This window comes from Patagioenas fasciata, chromosome 1 (assembly GCF_037038585.1).
Source record: "Patagioenas fasciata isolate bPatFas1 chromosome 1, bPatFas1.hap1, whole genome shotgun sequence".
Classification (NCBI taxonomy): Eukaryota; Metazoa; Chordata; class Aves; order Columbiformes; family Columbidae; genus Patagioenas; species Patagioenas fasciata.
Window position 1 is genome coordinate 78,061,783 of NC_092520.1, and position 20,016 is coordinate 78,081,798.

Here is a 20,016-nt window from a genome sequence, read left to right on the forward strand (position 1 = left end):
TTTCCTCCTTTCCTAAAACACCAGCAATTAAGCACTCAGATGATGGTGATCATTGAGGGGGGGAGACACTTGTTCATTTTATATGGAGTACACTGTAGCAAAAAAGATAAGTTATATCCATAAATCACTGTCTTAAGGAACATACACTAAACAGACGATTTCTGCTTCTTGACCAGGAAACTTTTATACTGATCCCAGTGGAATTTTAGCCTGATTAATTACTTGCCACATTCACTCACAGACAAGTTTAGGCAGCATGGAGTCAAAGGAGAGAATGAGAATGTAATGTTTTGGCATAAACACAAGTGCTTCTTAAAGACAAAGTACCTTTTCTGTAATTATAATATTGAACTTAAATTAGATTCAGAAAGACTTTTAATTGGCTACTTAAACCTGTGACATTTAGAGACCCTCCTCTCATTTTTCTCATGAAGAGATTAGTGTTTTCTTAGATGGTTTTACTTGTTTTTTTTCAGGTACAGTGACAAAACCAACTATACGGATCTTTTGGTCAAAAGCATCTGAGTTTGAGTTTATTCTAGAATTACCTGCACTCCTCTCAAAACCAGAAGCAAATATAATTTAATTAGTAACATTTTTTCCAGCATTATAAGCACCAGTTTCACCAGCAGATTACATGGTTGCCTTCAGAGCACAGCACAGCAGATATCACTGGATTATGCTTTAAATAGGTATCTACGTATTTACAGTACTAAAAAAACAGCACATACACCCAGTATTTCTCAAGAGCACGGAAACATGTAGTTGATCAAAGACAGGTTTAAGTTTGCATATGCTCACTGTTATTTCCTAACTAATGCTGGGATGTCCTTCAGTGTGCTCTGATTTATGTGGACTGTGACAGATAATGAGTTATCAAAAATGCCTAAGAACCAGTGGTGTATCAGGCTCTGAAAATCAATTACTAAGCTCACATCCACGGGATCAGTCCACAGCGGTCTCATGCTTAGGTGGTTCCATAGTTTAATATTTTCGTTATGAAATCAATACCCAAAGTCCCCACGCCGCAGGAGGCAACAAGGGCCCCATAACCAGAGCACTCTTCTTCCTCCTATCTCATGCAGGGTTAAGTTGGGGAGCAAAAGGAACACAAGTTACCACAACACCTGCATTAACAGATTATGCTGAAGCACATATTAACTGTAACGTTCAAGTACATTTTATTAAGTGTTATAAAATATATACAATCTTAAAATACAGTGCACATCACACAGAGGTTATAAGAACTCATTGGTATCACTGCAGCATTGGCTAAACAATACACTTCCTATCAAATAAGCAGACCAGAAAGTTAGGAAAAAACAAAACTACTCTGTTTCAGGTCACGATCTCTTCCAACACCCCACTGCTTAAGGCCATATTTTGTATTACCTGAGTTGATTTTTTTAACCTCACAAGCTTTCAAATCTCCGTCGTGGAGAGGCAGAGAGGAGTGATTGAGCACGCTTTTCAAAATGCAGAACTAGCAAGAAAAATGTTGGTAGGCACTTCGTAAACTTTGGATTAAAAACATGTAAAAGAAAAAAATGTGGTACTTACAAAACTGAATACAGCCTACTTAACAATCTTGAATCTAAAGTGAGATCAAGTAAAAAACCAGCACTTCATTTCATAATGTACTTCAGTTTCACCATACTTGAAAGTCATGCAAAAAATGATGCCTGTTTCTTCATGTTTATACCACTGTTATGTCACCGATCTTGTGTGCGATGTCATACTATAAAAAGAAAGAATATCATTAATCTATATTAACAAGAGGCTAGATATTGTAATACACAGTAATTAAATGCACTATTCCAATCATCACCAAAGTTACTGTCACTCAGATTAGAGTTTAAACCAGTGTCTTGCAGAAAACCAGTGCAGTGGGGTAGCAAATCGACTCAATTTATCAGTGGACCTTAAATGACTGCACATTTAACTTAAGAGCAAATTGTCAGTATCTTCACCACCTAGGTTATTTGAAAATCCTCATGGATTTCCCAGGGCATAGCTACTGCCACCAATTTTTGAAGTATCTGTCAAAGTCTGTTTAGATATCTCTCTCCCCAGTTTCATAGTAGTAACTTGAATTATCAAAGACCCACATATTGGTTATTTACTGCTATAAATACTCATTTCTCGCAAAGAATCCAGTGACTCATCCCAATCTGCATACTTGCTTGTTTCACCATTTCCTCAGAGGTTCGTTCTAGTTCCTTTGCTATGTTTAACTTTTTCTGGGCATACTTTTTTTTTTTCCCTCAGATAGTAAAAAATTATTCTTTGTTCCAGTTCTTTTTCAGCTCTGTATTCTTTGACTTAATATTCCAAGACTGATACTGTAAGAAAAATGAAAACTAAGCATTTTTGCTACCACTTCATGGAGCAAAACTGCTCTTTCTATATGTGGCCTGTACTCAGACTTTGCTGGGAGTTACCAGTGTTAATTTTCCAAATATAATATTCTAGTAGAAAATCCCTCTTCCTAATTAACAATCCACAAAAGTATACAGATATATTGCATTTACTGCAAACATCTCATTTTCTTACTGCATTTCAGCTTATTAAAGGCTTTTTTTTATTACTCTACCAGTCTTTACAGAATATTAAAACATGCCTCAACAGCACCACAGTTTCCCTGTGAGACCAGTAATTAAAAAAACTGGCTCATGCTACCTCTGTAACATCTCACTTTCTTCCTTTTAAACTGTCACATTGCAACTAGCATTACACATCAAATAAAAACTTCCAGGTGTGTGTGACAGTAAAAATAATTGAGTACATCCACAAAACCTTGCTTGGAAGCATAACTCAAATCAGTATTGAGTAGTGCTTTAGCATTAATTCACCATATTTACCTTCTATTTAAATTATCTAGCATAAGAATCTGTTTTACAACTTAATTCTGGCTATTGCTTATATAAATTTTGTTTTAAGGAATGTAACAGTGTAAAAGTGTATTTTCAAGATAATTTATTTAACATATTTTCCATATTGTCAGACTTTGGCAGCATTTTTTTTTCTGCTGGAACTTATTTTCCACTCTAACCTAACACATCTGTCCTCACAGGAACAAGAACCCTGGTATCATCCTGAAATGATATTTGATCAAATTAACTTATTCTCTGTAAGAGGCAAATTCACTGGGACTGTCCTTTCTGTCTCTATTCTCGTCTCTGTGTCATAGCTAACACAACACTTTACTTCCAACCTTTTGCCTTAACAGCTCTCAAACAGGCAACTAGTCAATAATTAGTAAATATATGCCTTCTAAAAAAGATCAAGCCACTCCCCGCACAGTTCGTCCAATCCCTCTCTACTGGTAAAGCCTGAAGAAACAGAGCTCTTACATGACAAAAAAGTTTATAAATTTAGCTATTCTCTGGGATAAAGCAGGCACGCAAGCAGGGGCTCCTGCAATCATGGTTCTTCATCAAGCACGTCCTGCTCACTCCCTTTCATGAATGAGTCAAGAAAAATTAACATATCCTGCTTATGAAGCAAAAGGCTTGCTACGTGGCACACAGAGACCAGCCGGGATGGGGTGGGAGCTTCTGATCCTCTAGCTGCTTGGAAAAGTACAAGTTAAAAATCAGATGGTGAAATAAGCTAGAAGGGTAAACTGGAACAAATACAACATAATCTGTTCTCCTTTGCCTGCACTGTCCTGATACTTTCAGTGTTGATTTTCTTCTTTCTCTCTCATTTCAGTAAGTCTCTACCAAAAAAAAGTAAAGAAAAATGTAGTCTGGCAAGTGAACCCTATCATGCAGCTAGTTATTCATGCAACCATGATAAAGAAAACAAAAACCATCCAGCATTATAACTTATAAACAAGATGTGATAATTCTTTGGGATCTTTCAAGAAAAAATACCAATTCATGAGAAATGCTGTCTGCCCAAGTACTTGCAATCATAACCTTATTACATTTAAGCTGGAAAACCAGGGGCCAGTCTAAAATATAATTATGTGTATTTAAAGTGCCTAATGACTAAACCAAAGACAAATGAGTGAAACTAGTTAGGAACAACAACTATGATAGAAAAGACCAGTAAAAGGACTGAACCTTCATAAAAGCATGTTCAACAGAGACATACTATACTCAGACAAGGGAAAAACTGTCTACTAAAACTCTGTCCTGCTTCAGTGGTGAAATAAAACCAGTAATCAAACACAAAAAGGCAGAATGGAACAGAAAGAGGAAGGTCAGCCGCCATTGTCAGCGGAAAGCTGTAAGCAGAAGAAAATGGTATAAAAAGCCAAAACCAAAGAGTAATTTGTTGCTGACAGGGCCAATGCAATGACAACAAAAAGGAGCTTTATGCACCTCAGCCTGGTAGTGTAAGTATACACAGCTAGACATCTCCAATACCAGTAGCAATGAAGAGAAGTACTCAACACATCTTGATTCTGTATTTGCTAAAGAAATAGGATGAACTACCCTATCCTGAGAACACCTTCCAACACCCTTGTGAGCAGCAGGGAAAAAGGGTGAAGAGGGGGTGTCAAGTGGCCTAGCAGAGTGATGAGGGACACCAGCCCAGGTGAACACTATCCCACATGCCAGTGAGTGGAAGGAGACAGAAGCCACCTCCTGGGACTTGTGACAAAGCCTCCAGAGGAAACATGTTTCCCCTTGCACTGGCAATGGGTTTTGGGAGATCTTTAACCCTCAAGCAGCTGTCTAATGAGATCTGTCCCACCATTATTTTTTACCACAACTCAAAATACCCAAGTAGTGCTAGAAGTACTGGAAGAGTGACTATTGTCAGGACAGAATTAAAAAACAGCAGCTGGCAGGGGACAGAAAACAACCACAGACGTTCTGACCAAGGTAACTATATTTAAATACATATATTTGAAAATTTTCTGTGATTATGAAAGAAATGAAAATAAGCACTAGATGGGCAGCTGATAAAGACTAAAAAGACTCATCCAGGATAGCTTTAAAAAAATGGCAGTGCTATGGGAAAGTCTAATTCTGAAAGCACCTGAAACTCAACAGAATTATCTCCATTCTAACAAATGAGGAAGCCAAGGAATAAGATGCCAAAGTTTCAAAAAGGAAAAAAATCACATGGTTAAGTCATGACAAAGCTCAGACATCAATCTTCTGTTAATCAGACTCCCTTGCCTTAGGATTTATTATTGTTATTATTACTAGCAGTAAGTGAGCTTCTGATAGACGTGTCCAGCACTAAGGATGCCCTAAGCTTCCCTGTGTCTTCAGCAATTTTCCCCTCATGTACAAACCATAAAGCCAGCAGCAAGTTAACTAGTTAACGTGGTTGGCACAGACATGGGATGTTGTCAGAATACAATTCACATGGGTAATATAATGACCCAATTTTCACTGTCAGTTGGACGCTCCACTCAAAAGTGCTGATTAAAATCCCAGCTTGCCCAGGTAACACCAGGGCAGGGAAATTACACTAATTCAGGCAACAAAAAGGACTGTTGAGCATAAAGGTTTTAACACTCTTTCCAGCTTTTTCACCTACAAATAAAGCATTTTATAGTGGGTTCTCCAAGATTCCAGCCTGCCCACCCAGTTCATGCACTATTAAAAAAATCCCATTGATATGCACATATTTTATTAATACACCTAAATTACTTTAAGTAGGAACATAACCTTGATTTTAAAAGCAATGTCTTTCAAGTACACACATCTAGCGTGATCAGAACTGTATGTTATCTGTACAAGAATCACAACTTCTATTGTCTTGCTCCTAAAAGCAAACCAACAAAACACAATTAAGATGCATCTGAGGAATTTTTTTTCCCTGAATGACCTGCAAATGAAGAAACATAATTCATGACCTGAACTACAGTCATGAAAATAGAAGTTTTATTCACCAACTGTAAGCTCTGGTCCATACTAGTCAATCATGCTTCAGTTACACTTTTTGGGGGTAAATAAAAGGACTGTAGAAGTGTGTACTTCTAGCCTAGCAATACAGTGTGTGTAAAGGCAATATAAATCTAGCATTTCTCACTACAACTGTTAAAATCTATTAAAAATCACCTTAATACCTGAGCTGTACATATCCTTTCATGACCTCTGCACAGTTCACAGCTTTTTGTCAGAGCTTATACAAAAAAATTGATGCAGATTGCTCTTTTCTTACCAAAATATTTTCCTATGTAAGGAATAAGAGAATAACTTTCTGGCAACTTGATGTTATTTTGCTTTCTGTTGGAAAACCTAACATTTCTTAGCAAGTCAGTGCAAACCTCCAGCAGTCACATTGAGTCACTGCCCAAGCCTCAGCCCAAATGAGCACCTGGTATTCCTAAACACATATATATTATGTTGTTTCAATACAAAGCACTCTTATTTAGGCATAATTTTTTTACTAAGTGGGCTAGAGTTGGAAGGGGCGACCATGTTTTTGTGGTTTTTTTTTTTTTTTTTTTAGGTTCTGTGTTTTAAACACAATTCCCTCATCTTAAATAGGGATATAAGGTATTTAAACTAAATACGTTAGATAAAGTTGTCACCCAAACCACAACTCAATTCTGAAGTAAGAGAAAAAGACATTGCAACTCTTAAGCAATTTCATATTGAATTACAGAATACGAGGACAAAAGCAGGGCAAGGCCAGTTCATTGGAAGCTGTGCCCTTTGAGTCAGTTGTAATTTTTCCTGTGTATCAACAAGAAACAGGGAAAGATATATTAAATTCAAGCAACTGCACACTTTATTTTGTATTTTACAGCTCTCACAGCTTAGATGAACTGTTTCTGCTCTTGACAGTTACAGGATTGGAAGTGACATGGAAGGGCATTTTATTTATCCGGATAAGAAGTTCAGTGCTAGCAGCCACAACATAAGCTTTTTGACATGTTCCACAAACCACCAGCTATGCCCCAGAGTTGTCATCTTTAGCAGTCACAAGCAATTCGGTAGCTTTATGTATTATCACCAGTTGTCTCAATTTCTGGTTTAAGGGCATCAGCATCCCCCCCCGCACCTGAGCTATTTTACTAGGAAATGGCAATCTTAAGTAACAATTTTATCTTGATCTCCTACAGTTAAATAAGGCACAGCACATGTTTTGACTTCAGCAAATATTTTCTTAGAAACACTCCCAGTTCAGATGACTAGCGAGATACTGTGAGCTGCTGCTGCTGGTTAAAATCAGAGACCTTAAACACAGAGAATGGATGCTCTGCTGCACACTTTGTCTTCTGTGAAATCTGACTAATCCTGACTGCTGTTTCACAAGTAAAATATTACCAAGCAAAATCAAATAAGGAGATTCAGATTCCTGCATGCAATAGTTGTTTCATTTATAAATCATGGAGTAGGCCAAATCATATGCTGTGAGAGGGTGTTACTTCACTTGTACAGCAGTAACCGGCCACAAGAAACAAAGTCTCAGTTTCTTTCCTATTCACACAGAACATAATTTGCAAAACTGACATAATTAGAAGCTATTATACTAACGATGTATGAAGTTACTTTTACAGCTCTTTACCATTTGATTTACTATTCCTTGACACCACATTGTGAATGAATTGCTACCTAATGTCAGTAACCGCTGCACCCCTGGAGGTGTTTGGGCCAAGAGCATCAAGAAGCTGTGCTGTCACCATTTGCCCTGTGTGAAGTGAAGCATTTAGGAGACTTTAGTCTACAGTTTCTGTTTCTTTATACAGTATTGTTTGCAATAATATAACCAAAGCCATCATATACAGAAGTTAGTTCATGGTAGGAGTATGAGACCCTGAAATTTAAGCAATAAAGATATACTGACTCTATAAGCAACTCTAAACCCAAAGTTTTTGCAGATTGTCTGAAAACCCCTGAACCAGATCTGGCTTGAAAACAGCGTTAGGGAAAGGCTTTAAGAAGCTGGACAGTCCTTTAGAGTTTCCAGAATTCAGGTTCCTCCCACAAACTGATCAGACCTGCTGTTTCCTCTCCCCATTTTTGCAATTAGGAAAAGTACTCTGGGAAAAGAGCCCAATAGCCTTCAGGTACAGCACTCAACTTTGGTCCTGCCTGCCCGCAGCCCACAGAACCACAGCACCCGGCCCTGAGAAGTGGGACAACTGTCAGTGCATCGCAGTTTTCTGCGCTTCCCAGCAGACACACTGCCTCCAGAGGATTTTCCCCTGAGGAAAAAATTAGATTCTTGAAGGCAAAGTGACGTGCTTTCAGATGTTAGCGTCTCTTTAATATTGCCGTGGTTTAAAATTGTTACATAATCAAGTTGTGTAACTAACACACTCAACTTCTTTATAAAGCTGCTCCACTCCCACCATCTAGCAATCCTGGCATCATACCAGGTTCCTGTATGAGTTCCACAACTATCTTAATCTTTCCTGAATAACATGGTAGAATTGTCCTTGATCTGGTCAATGATATCTAAAAAATAAAAAAATGTCAATAACCATGCTGACCCACTAAAATGAGGACCCAGCTACCAGCTGCTGCCACAAAACAATATATCCACTTCGCATGTTCAAAGCCACCTGGTGAGTACTCAGCAGCTGAAAGCTGAAGACTTCAAAACTCCAACTTATGAGGGTGACACTAACATGGACTCACAACAATATGAAAAAAATAAATACATTAAAAAAATAAAAATCAAAGGATCCTTACAGGATCTCTATTTTCAGAAACTTGACTGTGAATGGAAGTCAAACAGGGACAATGCAATCCTCCAGGACAGTTTACTGCCAGAGTGGTTATTTTATAAAATTAAAGGTTCATATTCTTCTCCTGATAGCTGTGCCTTTACGATTCTGCAAAAAGCCTAAAACAAGTGTAAAAAGCAACAGAATAATCATAACTCAAGTACAAATTATTTTTACATTTAGATGCAAGTCTTCATGTTGTGAGCAACCACCTACAGTCACCCCAAAAGTGAAAAGTAATTTTAGAACCTGAAACTTGGAAAAGTAGGCAACACTCATAGATTCTTTCACTCTACTCTTGCTTCTTGATCAGCTGTTTTTTTGTCACAAACTCCTCTGGTTTTGTTTGATGGATTTTACATGCAAGAAAGCAAGGCTAAATGGCTGGCATTAACTGTTTTCTAAAGCAGCCTAACAACTAACTGCTTATCAACATTATCACAGAGCTTGAAAGAACCCAAGCTTCTCCCATCTGAGAAGTAAATTTGAAAATAACAAGCTCAGAGTCTAAGATGTTCAGAGAAAATAAAGAACATGGCAGACTTTTTAAGAAGCTTTACCCCAGGCATTGTCTCATACATATACAAGGACCACAAAGGTCTTGTAGAACCACCACAGGAAGGGTGCCCTCTATATTCTTTCAGGACACTCCTGGGAAAGCACTACTCGCTTTGCTGGAATTGCCACAGACAAGCTGGAGGGACTCAACTCCCTTGAGTCACAGTCACTGCATCTCCAAATCAAAGACCTGGGGCAGCTGAGGCATGCAAGTGCCATCTGTGACAAAACGAAACCTTCGGAAAGGATAAAAGTCTTGAACTGAAGTGGATGTCAACGTTAAAAGGGTGTAGAAAGGTTTCTTAGAGCTCTACAAATACATACAAATAAATCTGAATCTGCATTTTTATTAGGTTTCCTTTTGTATCTAAGCACAAATCTTTATTTGAAATAGAGAAAACTCCTGAAGGTTTTTCCACTAGTACTCTGTTTAACTTCATATGCTTGCGCACACATGTATCAAACAGGTTTTTCAGATATACACAAAGTGACTGAAACATCTGGCACAGCACAGATATACATTAACATATGAAGATATGCACACATTATAAACAAATATAAGCTAATTAGACTTCCAATCAGATAAACGTAATACATGCCATTAACACAAATAGTGCCCATACCAAACTTTGTTTCCTAAAACTATGTGCCCAAGACAACACTGGAAAAACTGCGTTACCTTAGGTAAAATTGCAAGGACAGCAATTAGTTGGTTTGCAAGGCCAAGGGGTGGGAGTATACCAAGACAACTCATTCAAATCAAAAATTATGCACATTAACTGACAATATAAAACCAAACATTTTTATCAACATGCTTTGAGTGCTGTAAACCTGCTTGTTTGATTTTCAAAAGACGAAAATTTAACAGTTCCAGAAATTCTGGGTTCTACCTAAAACGTCGAGGGATTAAATTTAATTTGAAGCTCCTTTCCAGCCTTATGTTTCAGAATAACTGCTGAGATTGTTGCATATGCTTTTAAAATTGATCACTACATCTGTGTATCTATAATTAGACACCACAAGTAAGCGCACGTTGAAAAACACCTGAAGTTTTACTTCCCTCAGATATTAGTGGGGGGAAAAAAGGCAAGAAATCAAATTATTAATGCCAGCATGGTATACATAGCCGTATTTATTAGTTCACTTCCAATTACATAAAGAGAAAGCTGAAGCCATACACAAGTGCTGCTTTAAAATAAAGACAGACTACTGTTTTCTCCAACAGTTTTATTTCAAAAAGTACACAAGTCTGTCATGGAACTACATAATTTTAAAGTTCTGGATTTTGTTTTTACAAAGTCACTCACAATACTTGCATTTTAAAATACCATTCCCCCAAAAGTAGGAATATAAAACCTCATACTGAAATTCATATCAATATTCAAGTCCATGCTTTGTGCATGAGAAGCGTAATGTAACATAACATTTTAGATTCCGGGAAATATTATTGCTCCAATTTCAATTGAGCTGTGCCTCAATGCTAGAGGACCAATAACCAAAGGGTCCCATAAAGCACCTATCAAGTGTATAAAACAAGGTTTAAGTGACACAAATAGCATCATGTCTTTAGACTGAAACAAAGAACTAAAGTGATTCAGAATATACACTGTTAAGAACAAAACCAAAAACCTATCATGGAAACCAGTAATATACAATATTCAGCATTACCGAAAAGCTTGCAATTAAGCAGTTTACTTGTACGATTAAGCAGGAAGCATACATCTAACATGAATGCAACTATCAGAGTTGATAAAGATGTATGCGTTGTACATTTCTTTCAAAAGTCACATTTTACCCCTCCAAAAAGGCATTTCTGTGCACTACACAGTTTTGGAAGTAGTATTCAGTTTTAGGTAAGGAAGTTTCACACAAATATATTTAAATATCCATTTCAGAAAGTTTATGAAAACGCTTGTAACATATGGACAAGTGTTACATAACCTCTACAGTAGTACAAGTCTAAACACTTTAGTCACACCATGCTAAAACTGAGGTTTCTCTTCTATATATAGTAGTCCTGAACAGGCAAGTTTACAGTCATGACATTAACTTGAATTCACTTATTTACATAACGGTAGACTTCCCCCCCCCTTTTTTTTAATAAAATGAGACATTAAAAACGCCACCTTCTAACTGGTATATCAGCTGCCGTTACTTTCAAGAAGACTTCAGTTAGCAGAGTTATCTGTAAGATCGGACACCTCACGTGTTTAACCAGTTCATCTCCTACACAGCTAGAAATCATTGTGAAACTATAGTAGCTGCTTTTGAGAATCATAATCCAGCGTAAGTGAACAATCTATTGACTAAATAAATAATTGTAGTATTATGTTTTCATAGTAGTGTTGTTTCCATTCAGAAAGGCGTGATGACACCAACTTGAGGCGAAGTTTACCCCAAGATGGAAGTTCTTTATTTCAGATAAGGACTATGTCAGATTCGATTTCTTTTCTTTTTCCCTGCAATTGCATAAATAGACAGACACTGTCAAGGCTGCTAAGCCTAACAGTTAGGCTCTGAGGGCACATCAGGTTGTCCTTCTGTTCTGTCCATTTATTATTTTGTAGAAGTTGACAGAGCATTAAGCATGTGTAAACTCTGCTCTGTATGCTTTAGTGAGATAAGTTTCTGTTCTTGAGTGTCTCAGGGCTTACCCGATTGAAAGCACAGGGTCTCAGGCCAAACAAAAAAAGCCCCACAACAATAACAAAAACCAAAACTAAAATAAAGACCAAAACAAAACAGCATCAACAAAAAGGTAAGTAAACAAACAAAAAACAAACCCCACATCTAATCTCCCATATGTCCACAGATGGCTAAGAACCAAATTCAGTAGGTTTGTTGCCTGATTGCTTAGGTTTATAGCTATCTCTCAGTCTGTGATTCAGTTTAGTTTTGGACTCAACTTGTATTTGTAACAACTATACCCTTTTAATTAAGGAAGGCCTTTGTTTTAAGGTAAACAGCGTGTGATTAAAACCTCAGAAGTCTCTTCTATCACAATAATTGGATGCAAGAAGATGTCTCCTCATCTATTGTTCTTCATAAGCATATGTTTGGCACAGTTACTAAACCTAGTATTTACCACACAAGTCAATCATCCACCTCACTGGTACAACAACTGAACAGTTTTCAGGAATATAAACACTTAAATCGTAATTAGCAATTGAAGGAGTAACTGACGTTTTGAAATACAGAACAATACAGAGAGAGCCACTGAAGTCACATCCAAAAATAGGCATGAAGAGGTATAAATAGTACATTAGAATCAAGAAATCAGATCACAGTGTCATGTTTTAAGAACTGTACCATCATCTAAGCACCTGTTCAAAGAGTGAATTTAGGCACCAGAAATTTCATAAAAACCGAAGTTACAATCAGGCAAAGTTTATTGAAAAGGCACACATGAAAGATAAAAAAAACCTGATCTCTAAGAGTATCAGTTTACAATCTAAAAATGTCCCAAATGTGTAAAACTAAATCTAGAATACTTAATAGCCATTCAAGTTTCTAAATTCAGTATGAAGGGTATGTTCTTTACACTACTAGTGCCAGCCAAAAATTGTGCACTTAACTATAGATAGGACAAACATTTAGTAGTAAGCCAAAGGATTTATCACAGATCTATAAGCAGCTACAAAAAAGCAGACACTAAACCTAGAAGTTTGGGGAAATATTTTCTCTCGCACTGTTGCTACATAGAAATAATCCTAACATCTTTCAACAGGCTATTCAGATATTTCCTTCATCAACATCAGTGCCACATACTATTCACCTTTAGAGTTTTCCAAAATACCTTGCAGTTCACAGCTAGAAAAAGCTGAAGGGACTCTCCCCTCTCACCCACCAGCACAGGAAGAGGAAAGAAAGTAAAAAATAGGAAGGAAGGAAGAAGAAAATCCAAATATTCAAACTGCACTAAGCTTTAAATCCTGCTTCTACAGGTATATAATACCAGCCATCAAAAGCTATCAAAAGTCCTTAAGTACATCCAAAAGTTAAGATGAAGAATCATTCTGTACCTTCCGTAATGCATTCGTTAAGTTTGCAAAACTGGGAAGAAGGGGTTTTTAATCCTGAAACATGAGATTTGTATCAACAATTCTGAATAACTATTTCTTCTCAGATTCTGGTTGCATGAAACTCTTACTCTTAAAAGTCTAAGTGTCTGTTAATAAGAATATTTAGGGCTATGGAAGAGGCAAGGAGAAATGAGCTTTAAACTCCTTGCAAAGTCATACAGAAAGATGTTAGCATCTTAAGTAAAGGCTGCCTACACGTATATGGGAAATGATGTTTCCAAGGTGATGTTAGAGCAAGGAGGAGAGATGCCAAATACCAGTTATTTAACAGCTTTCATTAAAATCCCACGGAGCTCCTAGGTAATCCACCTGGAAAGAGCACTGTTGTAGAATCTAAACAGGCTTTGGAAAATGCAAGGTACAGTTAACTTAGGACCTGTATAGAGATACATATTCATTCTCACTGTGACAGTAACAGTTGATCTATAGATTTTGAAGCCTCGATACCACTACCAACAACCTTACAGGATCTCTTACATCAAATAACATAAGTATTAAATTACCTGACACGACCAGAACTAGTTATTTCAGAAAAAATCATGTTTCAAAGAGCTTGCAAGGTCTCCAGTCACATTTCTACTCACTGAAGTTTTAAATTCCGAATAAACCCATGAAATTCATTGAACCAATCAAATAACTGGTAGCCCTGAAATAAGAGTTCAAGAAGTGGTCCAAACAAACATTACCAGGTTAAAGAACTGCATAAGTACTCTGAGTTTCAACAGAATTCAAAGTCATCCTCAGTATTTCAGCCTCCTGCAAGTTCATCAGAGTGGCCAAATTAAAACATCTGTTATTCCAAAACTGAGGACAAAGTTTCAGCAACTCTGAGAAACTTCATGCTCTACATATGAAATGGTTTGTTACTTCTCACTTGTGTCTCACTGTTACATATTCAGAACTGCACAACAGCTGACAATGTCTCTTCAGCAACCTACCAAAGGTCCAAATACCTTTAGTGTCCAATATTTATTTAACAACATCAATGATTTTAGCAAACAGTTCAACTGGCATATGTTAGTAAGTTTAAAATTAAAAATGAGAATTGGTGGCTTTTCAAACTAACTTGTTCATTTTCTTCAAGGAAAATTGCATGCCATTGTTTAAATGAGGAATGGAACACAGTAGATCTCTCTAATACTTACAATGAACACTTTAAAAACCGCATTTAAATTAATAATATTTTATACTATGGACCCATCTTTGCTTTGTGCTGGAATCATCACCGGAACAGCTCCCATTCTACTTAAATTAGGTGCAGCTACCTTTGGAGGTGCAAAGGTTGGGTTTTGAGCAGGAGTACGTTCAAAGTCTTCGCTTGGGACTTGGCTATATGGAGTTTTAGTATATCCTTCCATATTTGAGGGAGACATCGAACCCAGAGAAGAACGATTGCTGCCTATGTAGCTGCGGGCTGTTGAACTGCGACTTTTTGGAGGTGGAACATCTTCTCTGAAATACACAAAGAACAGTTGCAGAACAAGAGTTCAGTCACTATTATTATATGGGAGCTTTCAAAGCAAATTTTCAGTTTGTTCCTTTCTGTTCTGACACAGTAGCAAGAGGCTCACATGTTCCTTTAAGTTAAAAAAAAAAGGAGATTAGGACAGAAGTCTCAACTGTCAAGATCTGACTTGCAAAAATACACGTTTAAAAGTTAATGTTCAAATAACACTGCTCAGAAATTAGAGATACATCGTTACCTGATTTCATGATGTACTTCTTTCTCATATTTCTTTTCTCTGTGTTTCTTACAGCAATGGAAGACGAGAAAAGCCAGTACAAAAAGACCCAACAGAGTTCCTGTAATAGCTCCAGCAATTATACCAGCTGTATTCATAGCTAGAATAGATAAATAAGGATACTGTTTGTTAGTGTCAAATTTATATGACCAGTTTCTTTTCTCTCAACTCAATATTAAAAACAGTACATTTCCACATGATCCAGGTTAAGAGTATATCACCAAATCACAGAGGGTATGCTTCAATGACATGCATTTAAAACAATAATAAGTTACAGCTTTGTGCATAAAAAGCAATATTTCTGAAAGACTTGAAAAAGCAACCATTAGTTATACAACAGGGTTGTGTATTTAGCCTTTTAGGAGTTTAGAGAAACAAGGTTATCCAGTTTTAATACACAAAACACTATGTGACCATTACACAGCGAACACTTACGAGGGGTGACATTCAGCTCAAGAGAACATTCATCTGTGCCAACTCTGTTTGAGGCAACGCAAGTGTATGTACCAGAATTGTCTTGAGAGGCATTTTTCAGCAGAAGTTCTCCTGTATTTTTATCTACAAACAACCAAAGGTAAAGGTTTACCATTGTCCAAAGTTTAATTCCATATTCAATACTGCAGAATTATTAATCTAGGACATAGATGCACTCTTAACTAAAAAAATGCCATATTAAAAATACCCAAATAAAACCAGAAGTCTGTCATGCTGCGAAATACTATTATTTGTAAAAGCCTTTTACCTTGTTAGAAAATTATTCCTCAGCATTTGACTTTAATATTAAGCCTACAGACTAGCTGCTCTGTCAATGGAAAAGAACAGATGCTTAAGGTGGTAAATTTTCTCATCCAAGCACAGAATTCTAAAATACAAAATACTAAAGGCATCCCAGAAGTACCTCCTCCTCTCTGTCTAAACTGCCTCTCCTAGAGAACCCACGTTCAACATGAGGTGGATCTATCCTAACCACCGTACTCCCATGTGCTACCAATTAAGTCTGGTGATGCTGACAGAACAAGAGACACAAATCAGGGAAAACAAAGACAGTATTTCCCCAGGACTTTCAAAAGTCATTGACAGCTCCCTTTGTGAGATTCTACTAGTTGAACTTCCAATGCTTTAATTGTTAATAGATTTGCCATTAGACCTACAAGAGACACCAACACCACAGGAACAAAGCACCAGACAAATACTTCACTCTTCCTGTTGAAGAAGTTCGGTAGCACCCAGATTCTTGAGAACATATTCAGTGTCCCCAAACCTACATTCACAAGCCCAAAATAAACATTATTTTTATCAAGTTACGTGCCACTTTCACATACTTCCTTAGTCATTCTTGCCCAGTACTGATACTGTCAATTGATTTTTTTGTTACCATGAGACAAATTTGGAGAATGAAGGGGAATAGTAACAGAAGCTTAAGGTCTTGAGTGGTAACTGTTCACTTGCAAAACAAGAAAGATACTAAACAGCACTACAAGGAGGCAAGTTCAAAATGAGGAATAGTATGAGATTCTTCATATGGAGTTGATTTTTAGAGATCTGTGTTCCAAGATATTACAGATTCTAACAAACTACAAAAGTTTAAAGGAAACTGGAAAAGTTCAGAGAAGTCAGCTTTTGTTTCAAATCAATTAAACTGAAGGCATATCTGAATTTTCAGGGGCATAAATTACAGGAGTATAGGAGACCCCTTGGAGGAAGAATCAGAAAACTTCGTATTGTCTCTCCCATAGACGTCCACTTTGACTACTCTTAGACATATGATACCACTTCATCCTGTATGTCCTACACAACCCAAATTGAAATATGTCTATTGGTAAGCAGATTCTTGAACTACTTCATCTGCAAGGAAACCCCACCATCTCAAGGTTTAATGTTTCATAACTACAAGGAGGATCAGAAAGAACTGGTACTGAGCAGTACTCTTCTAAAAATATTCCAGAATAGCTTTCACAAAGCAAAAAACCCACAAATTAACTTTCTACAATGAAGTTCTCACAATAAAAGTCCCATACCAGCACTACAATAATTTGGAATCCTATATGTCAGCTCCTGTAAGTAAAGGGTAAACCATTTCTTCTCTGTTACTCTTGACTTTTCTTCTAAAAAAATGTACCCCTTTTTAAGCAAGAAGTTCTGTCACTTGATCAGGAAATTAAGACCTCAGTTCAATCTCTAATGAAATTCAAGCATTTATCTCTACTTCCCTGAAGGCAGCTCTAACCACTAGTCTAGAACTCTGTTCTGACTCTTCCTTACTGTCTTCTTGAGCACAAAAGCAGCCAACATCAGCAAGCAAGAGAACTCAGAACAGTCAGGTACGGGTGGGCATGATTTTGCAGCCTAGTGGTAAGAATCTCAAAGCTTGATACATTTCCCAGTATCAACAAAAAACCTAAAAACCAAAACCACTAAACTCAAAGTCAGCTTTATTTTCCAGTGAGAAGACAGAAGTGACACTTATCTTGACTGTACCAGCGCTAAGCTACAGATGCTCACCAGTCAAGATGAACCAAAACCACAAATGCAATCCTTCTTAAGTATTTCAGAGTAATAAATAAAGTTTGACAGTACTCAGCATGGAAGTGGCAGGGAGTTCCTTTGTGCCAGATACTCTCCTCCAGTCATAAGACAAAAGCGGGGATCCTTCTCGTGATGCACATTTCAAGACAACATCTCTTCCAATCTCCTGTGGTCCTTCAATGGAACACTTAGTTCTTGCTGGCTTTACTAATAAACAAAGTATTATTGAATTAATAACAGTCACAATTAAAATACTTGCTAGTTATGTTCTAGTAGGGCAGTCCATTTTGCTAAGACAACTTGTGCAACAAACCACTTCTATGCATGGAAAGATTTTCTATGAAATACAAACCAGGTGTAGATTTTTTTTAAATGCTCATTATTCTGAATATTACTCCCTTCATCCCCCAGAACAGAATGATGTTTACCCCTCCCAAAGCCTCAATAACGGATGCTTTATGACAGATTCAGAATGACTTTGCCTGACAGAATTTTTCATTTTAGACAAAGATAGAACAGAATAAACACATTAAAAAATGTCACTGAAAATTCAAGAAAAGAATCATCTTACCGAGTACAGTCAAGTGTATTTTTTTGCTTTGAACTCCAGGAGCCTTCTTCACTTTGCACTGGTACGTGCCAGTGTCTGATGACTTTAAGTTCAGGATATCCAATGAACCATCACCAGATTTGGGATCAGGATTAGTAAACTGCATCCGCCCAGTCATAGCAGCATAATAATGATTATAAATCCTGTCTACAGCATACATAATTATCTATTAAAAAAGAAATATTAATCAGAAATCCACTTAGCAAATTATTTTGAATGCTTGCATGCCATCTCCAGATTCTTGAGTTTCTTTCCACTGTTTTAAATAATCCCAGAAGTATGACATAGCCAAATATCTCAATCTTCCGTTTATCACCACATACAGTACTCTAATGAATATTCCAACCAAACAACTGCCCAAGAAGCAACATGTCAGCATTGATTCTTAACTGAAAGGAAACTGTTTAAAATTGCTCTAATTTCATTCTGTAAAACCTCTCTACTTAAATGAGTCATCTTATTGATAAGGTTTCCAAAGAAAGGGAAGAGTTAATATATTTAAAATCAAATCCTCATTAATCAGTTTTCAGTCAGGAAAACAATCCAGGTACAATAGTATAGTTTGTCTTAAATTAAAAAATGCTGTAGTTACAGAAGAGTTCTTCTTTAGGAGACAAGCTCATAGTGAGAAATTCTTTGACATCTCATACTTAATCTGCTATTCCAGAACTTCCCACTATATTTTATATGACTGGTGCTTAAAAGTAATTTCAGGTCACAAGCATACCAACCTGAAAACCTGGGAGTTTAATGTTAGTAACAAAGTTCATATGTTGACCTACTCAAACAACTGAATTAGCACTGTCCAAAAAAAGTCTCTACTTACTATTTCTTCCTTCTTTTGATTATCTGCTGGTATCAATACCCACTCAATATCTAGTGGGCCTTCATCTTCTTTTGAGAGTACAAAAGTACATGGCAACGTCACTTTCTCTCCTTGTGCTTTTTCAAACATTGATTGATTTGAAGTTATATCTAGGCTTCTTGTTAGACCTATAAAAATATATTTTTATGTTTTAAAAACACTTCCCATGCAATTTTCACCATAAGCACTGTATTATATTTTAGTATACATTCAAATCCATCATATACTTCTCCTGTATAGAAACCATGTCATTAGTCAGACTAGTCACCCACTTAAGAGATCCTGTGCAGTATGTTACAGAACAACAATGCAAAGTCATGTACTGTTAACTTGGAATCACATCCAACAGCCAGTTACTTCTTTGCAACCATACAATTTTTTAGTACAATTCAAGTCCCACGCAAAGCTAAACCAAAAAGTTTCAGCAGCAGGTTTTTCAAGTTACCACTACTCTCTCTTTGGTAAAATGAAAGCAAGGAACAGCAATGAAGTCTGCCAGGATGGGCAGAATTGTTGTCAAGTTCCGGGTTGGATCAAATTAAGTCACTCTGCCTTGAAGTATAAGGGCTCTTCCATCTACAGGAGTGGATAAATGAATCCTTTCCAAAACTCTCAATGAGTTTTTTAGATTTCTTCACCCTTTCTGCTTGTCTTACTCCTCAAAAAAGGCTACATAATCCTCATCTGCATGCCTCAAAGCAAAACACGTTTCCAGACAAAAAATTTTCCTCAATTCAGCCCTGAAAAAGAATCTGTATAGTGACATAAACAAACTTACACAAAAAGCCTGAAGCAAGACAGTATCACTACTGGCCATCATCTCTAGAAACGGGTAGATTCAGAGCACATTCATGTTTCCATAAAGCACAGTAGCAAAGAATGCAAATTCCTAATCTGTTTTTCACTGACTTCCATGTTGTTTTTTTCCTCGCTCTTCTCCACTGCTTCAATAGGAAACTGTAACACAATATTTTCAAGTTCAT

The 20,016-nt window shown here is 36.9% G+C and overlaps 1 protein-coding gene across 2 annotated transcripts in view; it reads right to left on the reverse strand.

Moving 5' to 3' along the window:
• Positions 1–1,157: 1,157 nt before the first annotated feature.
• CXADR (CXADR Ig-like cell adhesion molecule) overlaps positions 1,158–20,016 on the reverse strand; it is a 35,234-nt gene continuing 16,375 nt past the window's right edge. The window contains exons 2-8 of one of the 2 annotated variants that reach the window (XM_065829189.2): positions 18,995–19,161; positions 18,130–18,334; positions 17,610–17,765; positions 15,468–15,590; positions 14,994–15,132; positions 14,556–14,742; positions 1,158–1,738 (exon numbers count right to left, since the gene is read on the reverse strand). In XM_065829189.2, the coding sequence (XP_065685261.1) occupies positions 1,697–1,738; positions 14,556–14,742; positions 14,994–15,132; positions 15,468–15,590; positions 17,610–17,765; positions 18,130–18,334; positions 18,995–19,161 (1,019 nt within the window). In that variant the 3' untranslated portion in view covers positions 1,158–1,696. Of the gene's footprint in view, positions 1,739–10,322; positions 14,743–14,993; positions 15,133–15,467; positions 15,591–17,609; positions 17,766–18,129; positions 18,335–18,994; positions 19,162–20,016 lie in introns of those variants that run through there. The other variant, XM_065829187.2, reaches the window with a different exon arrangement.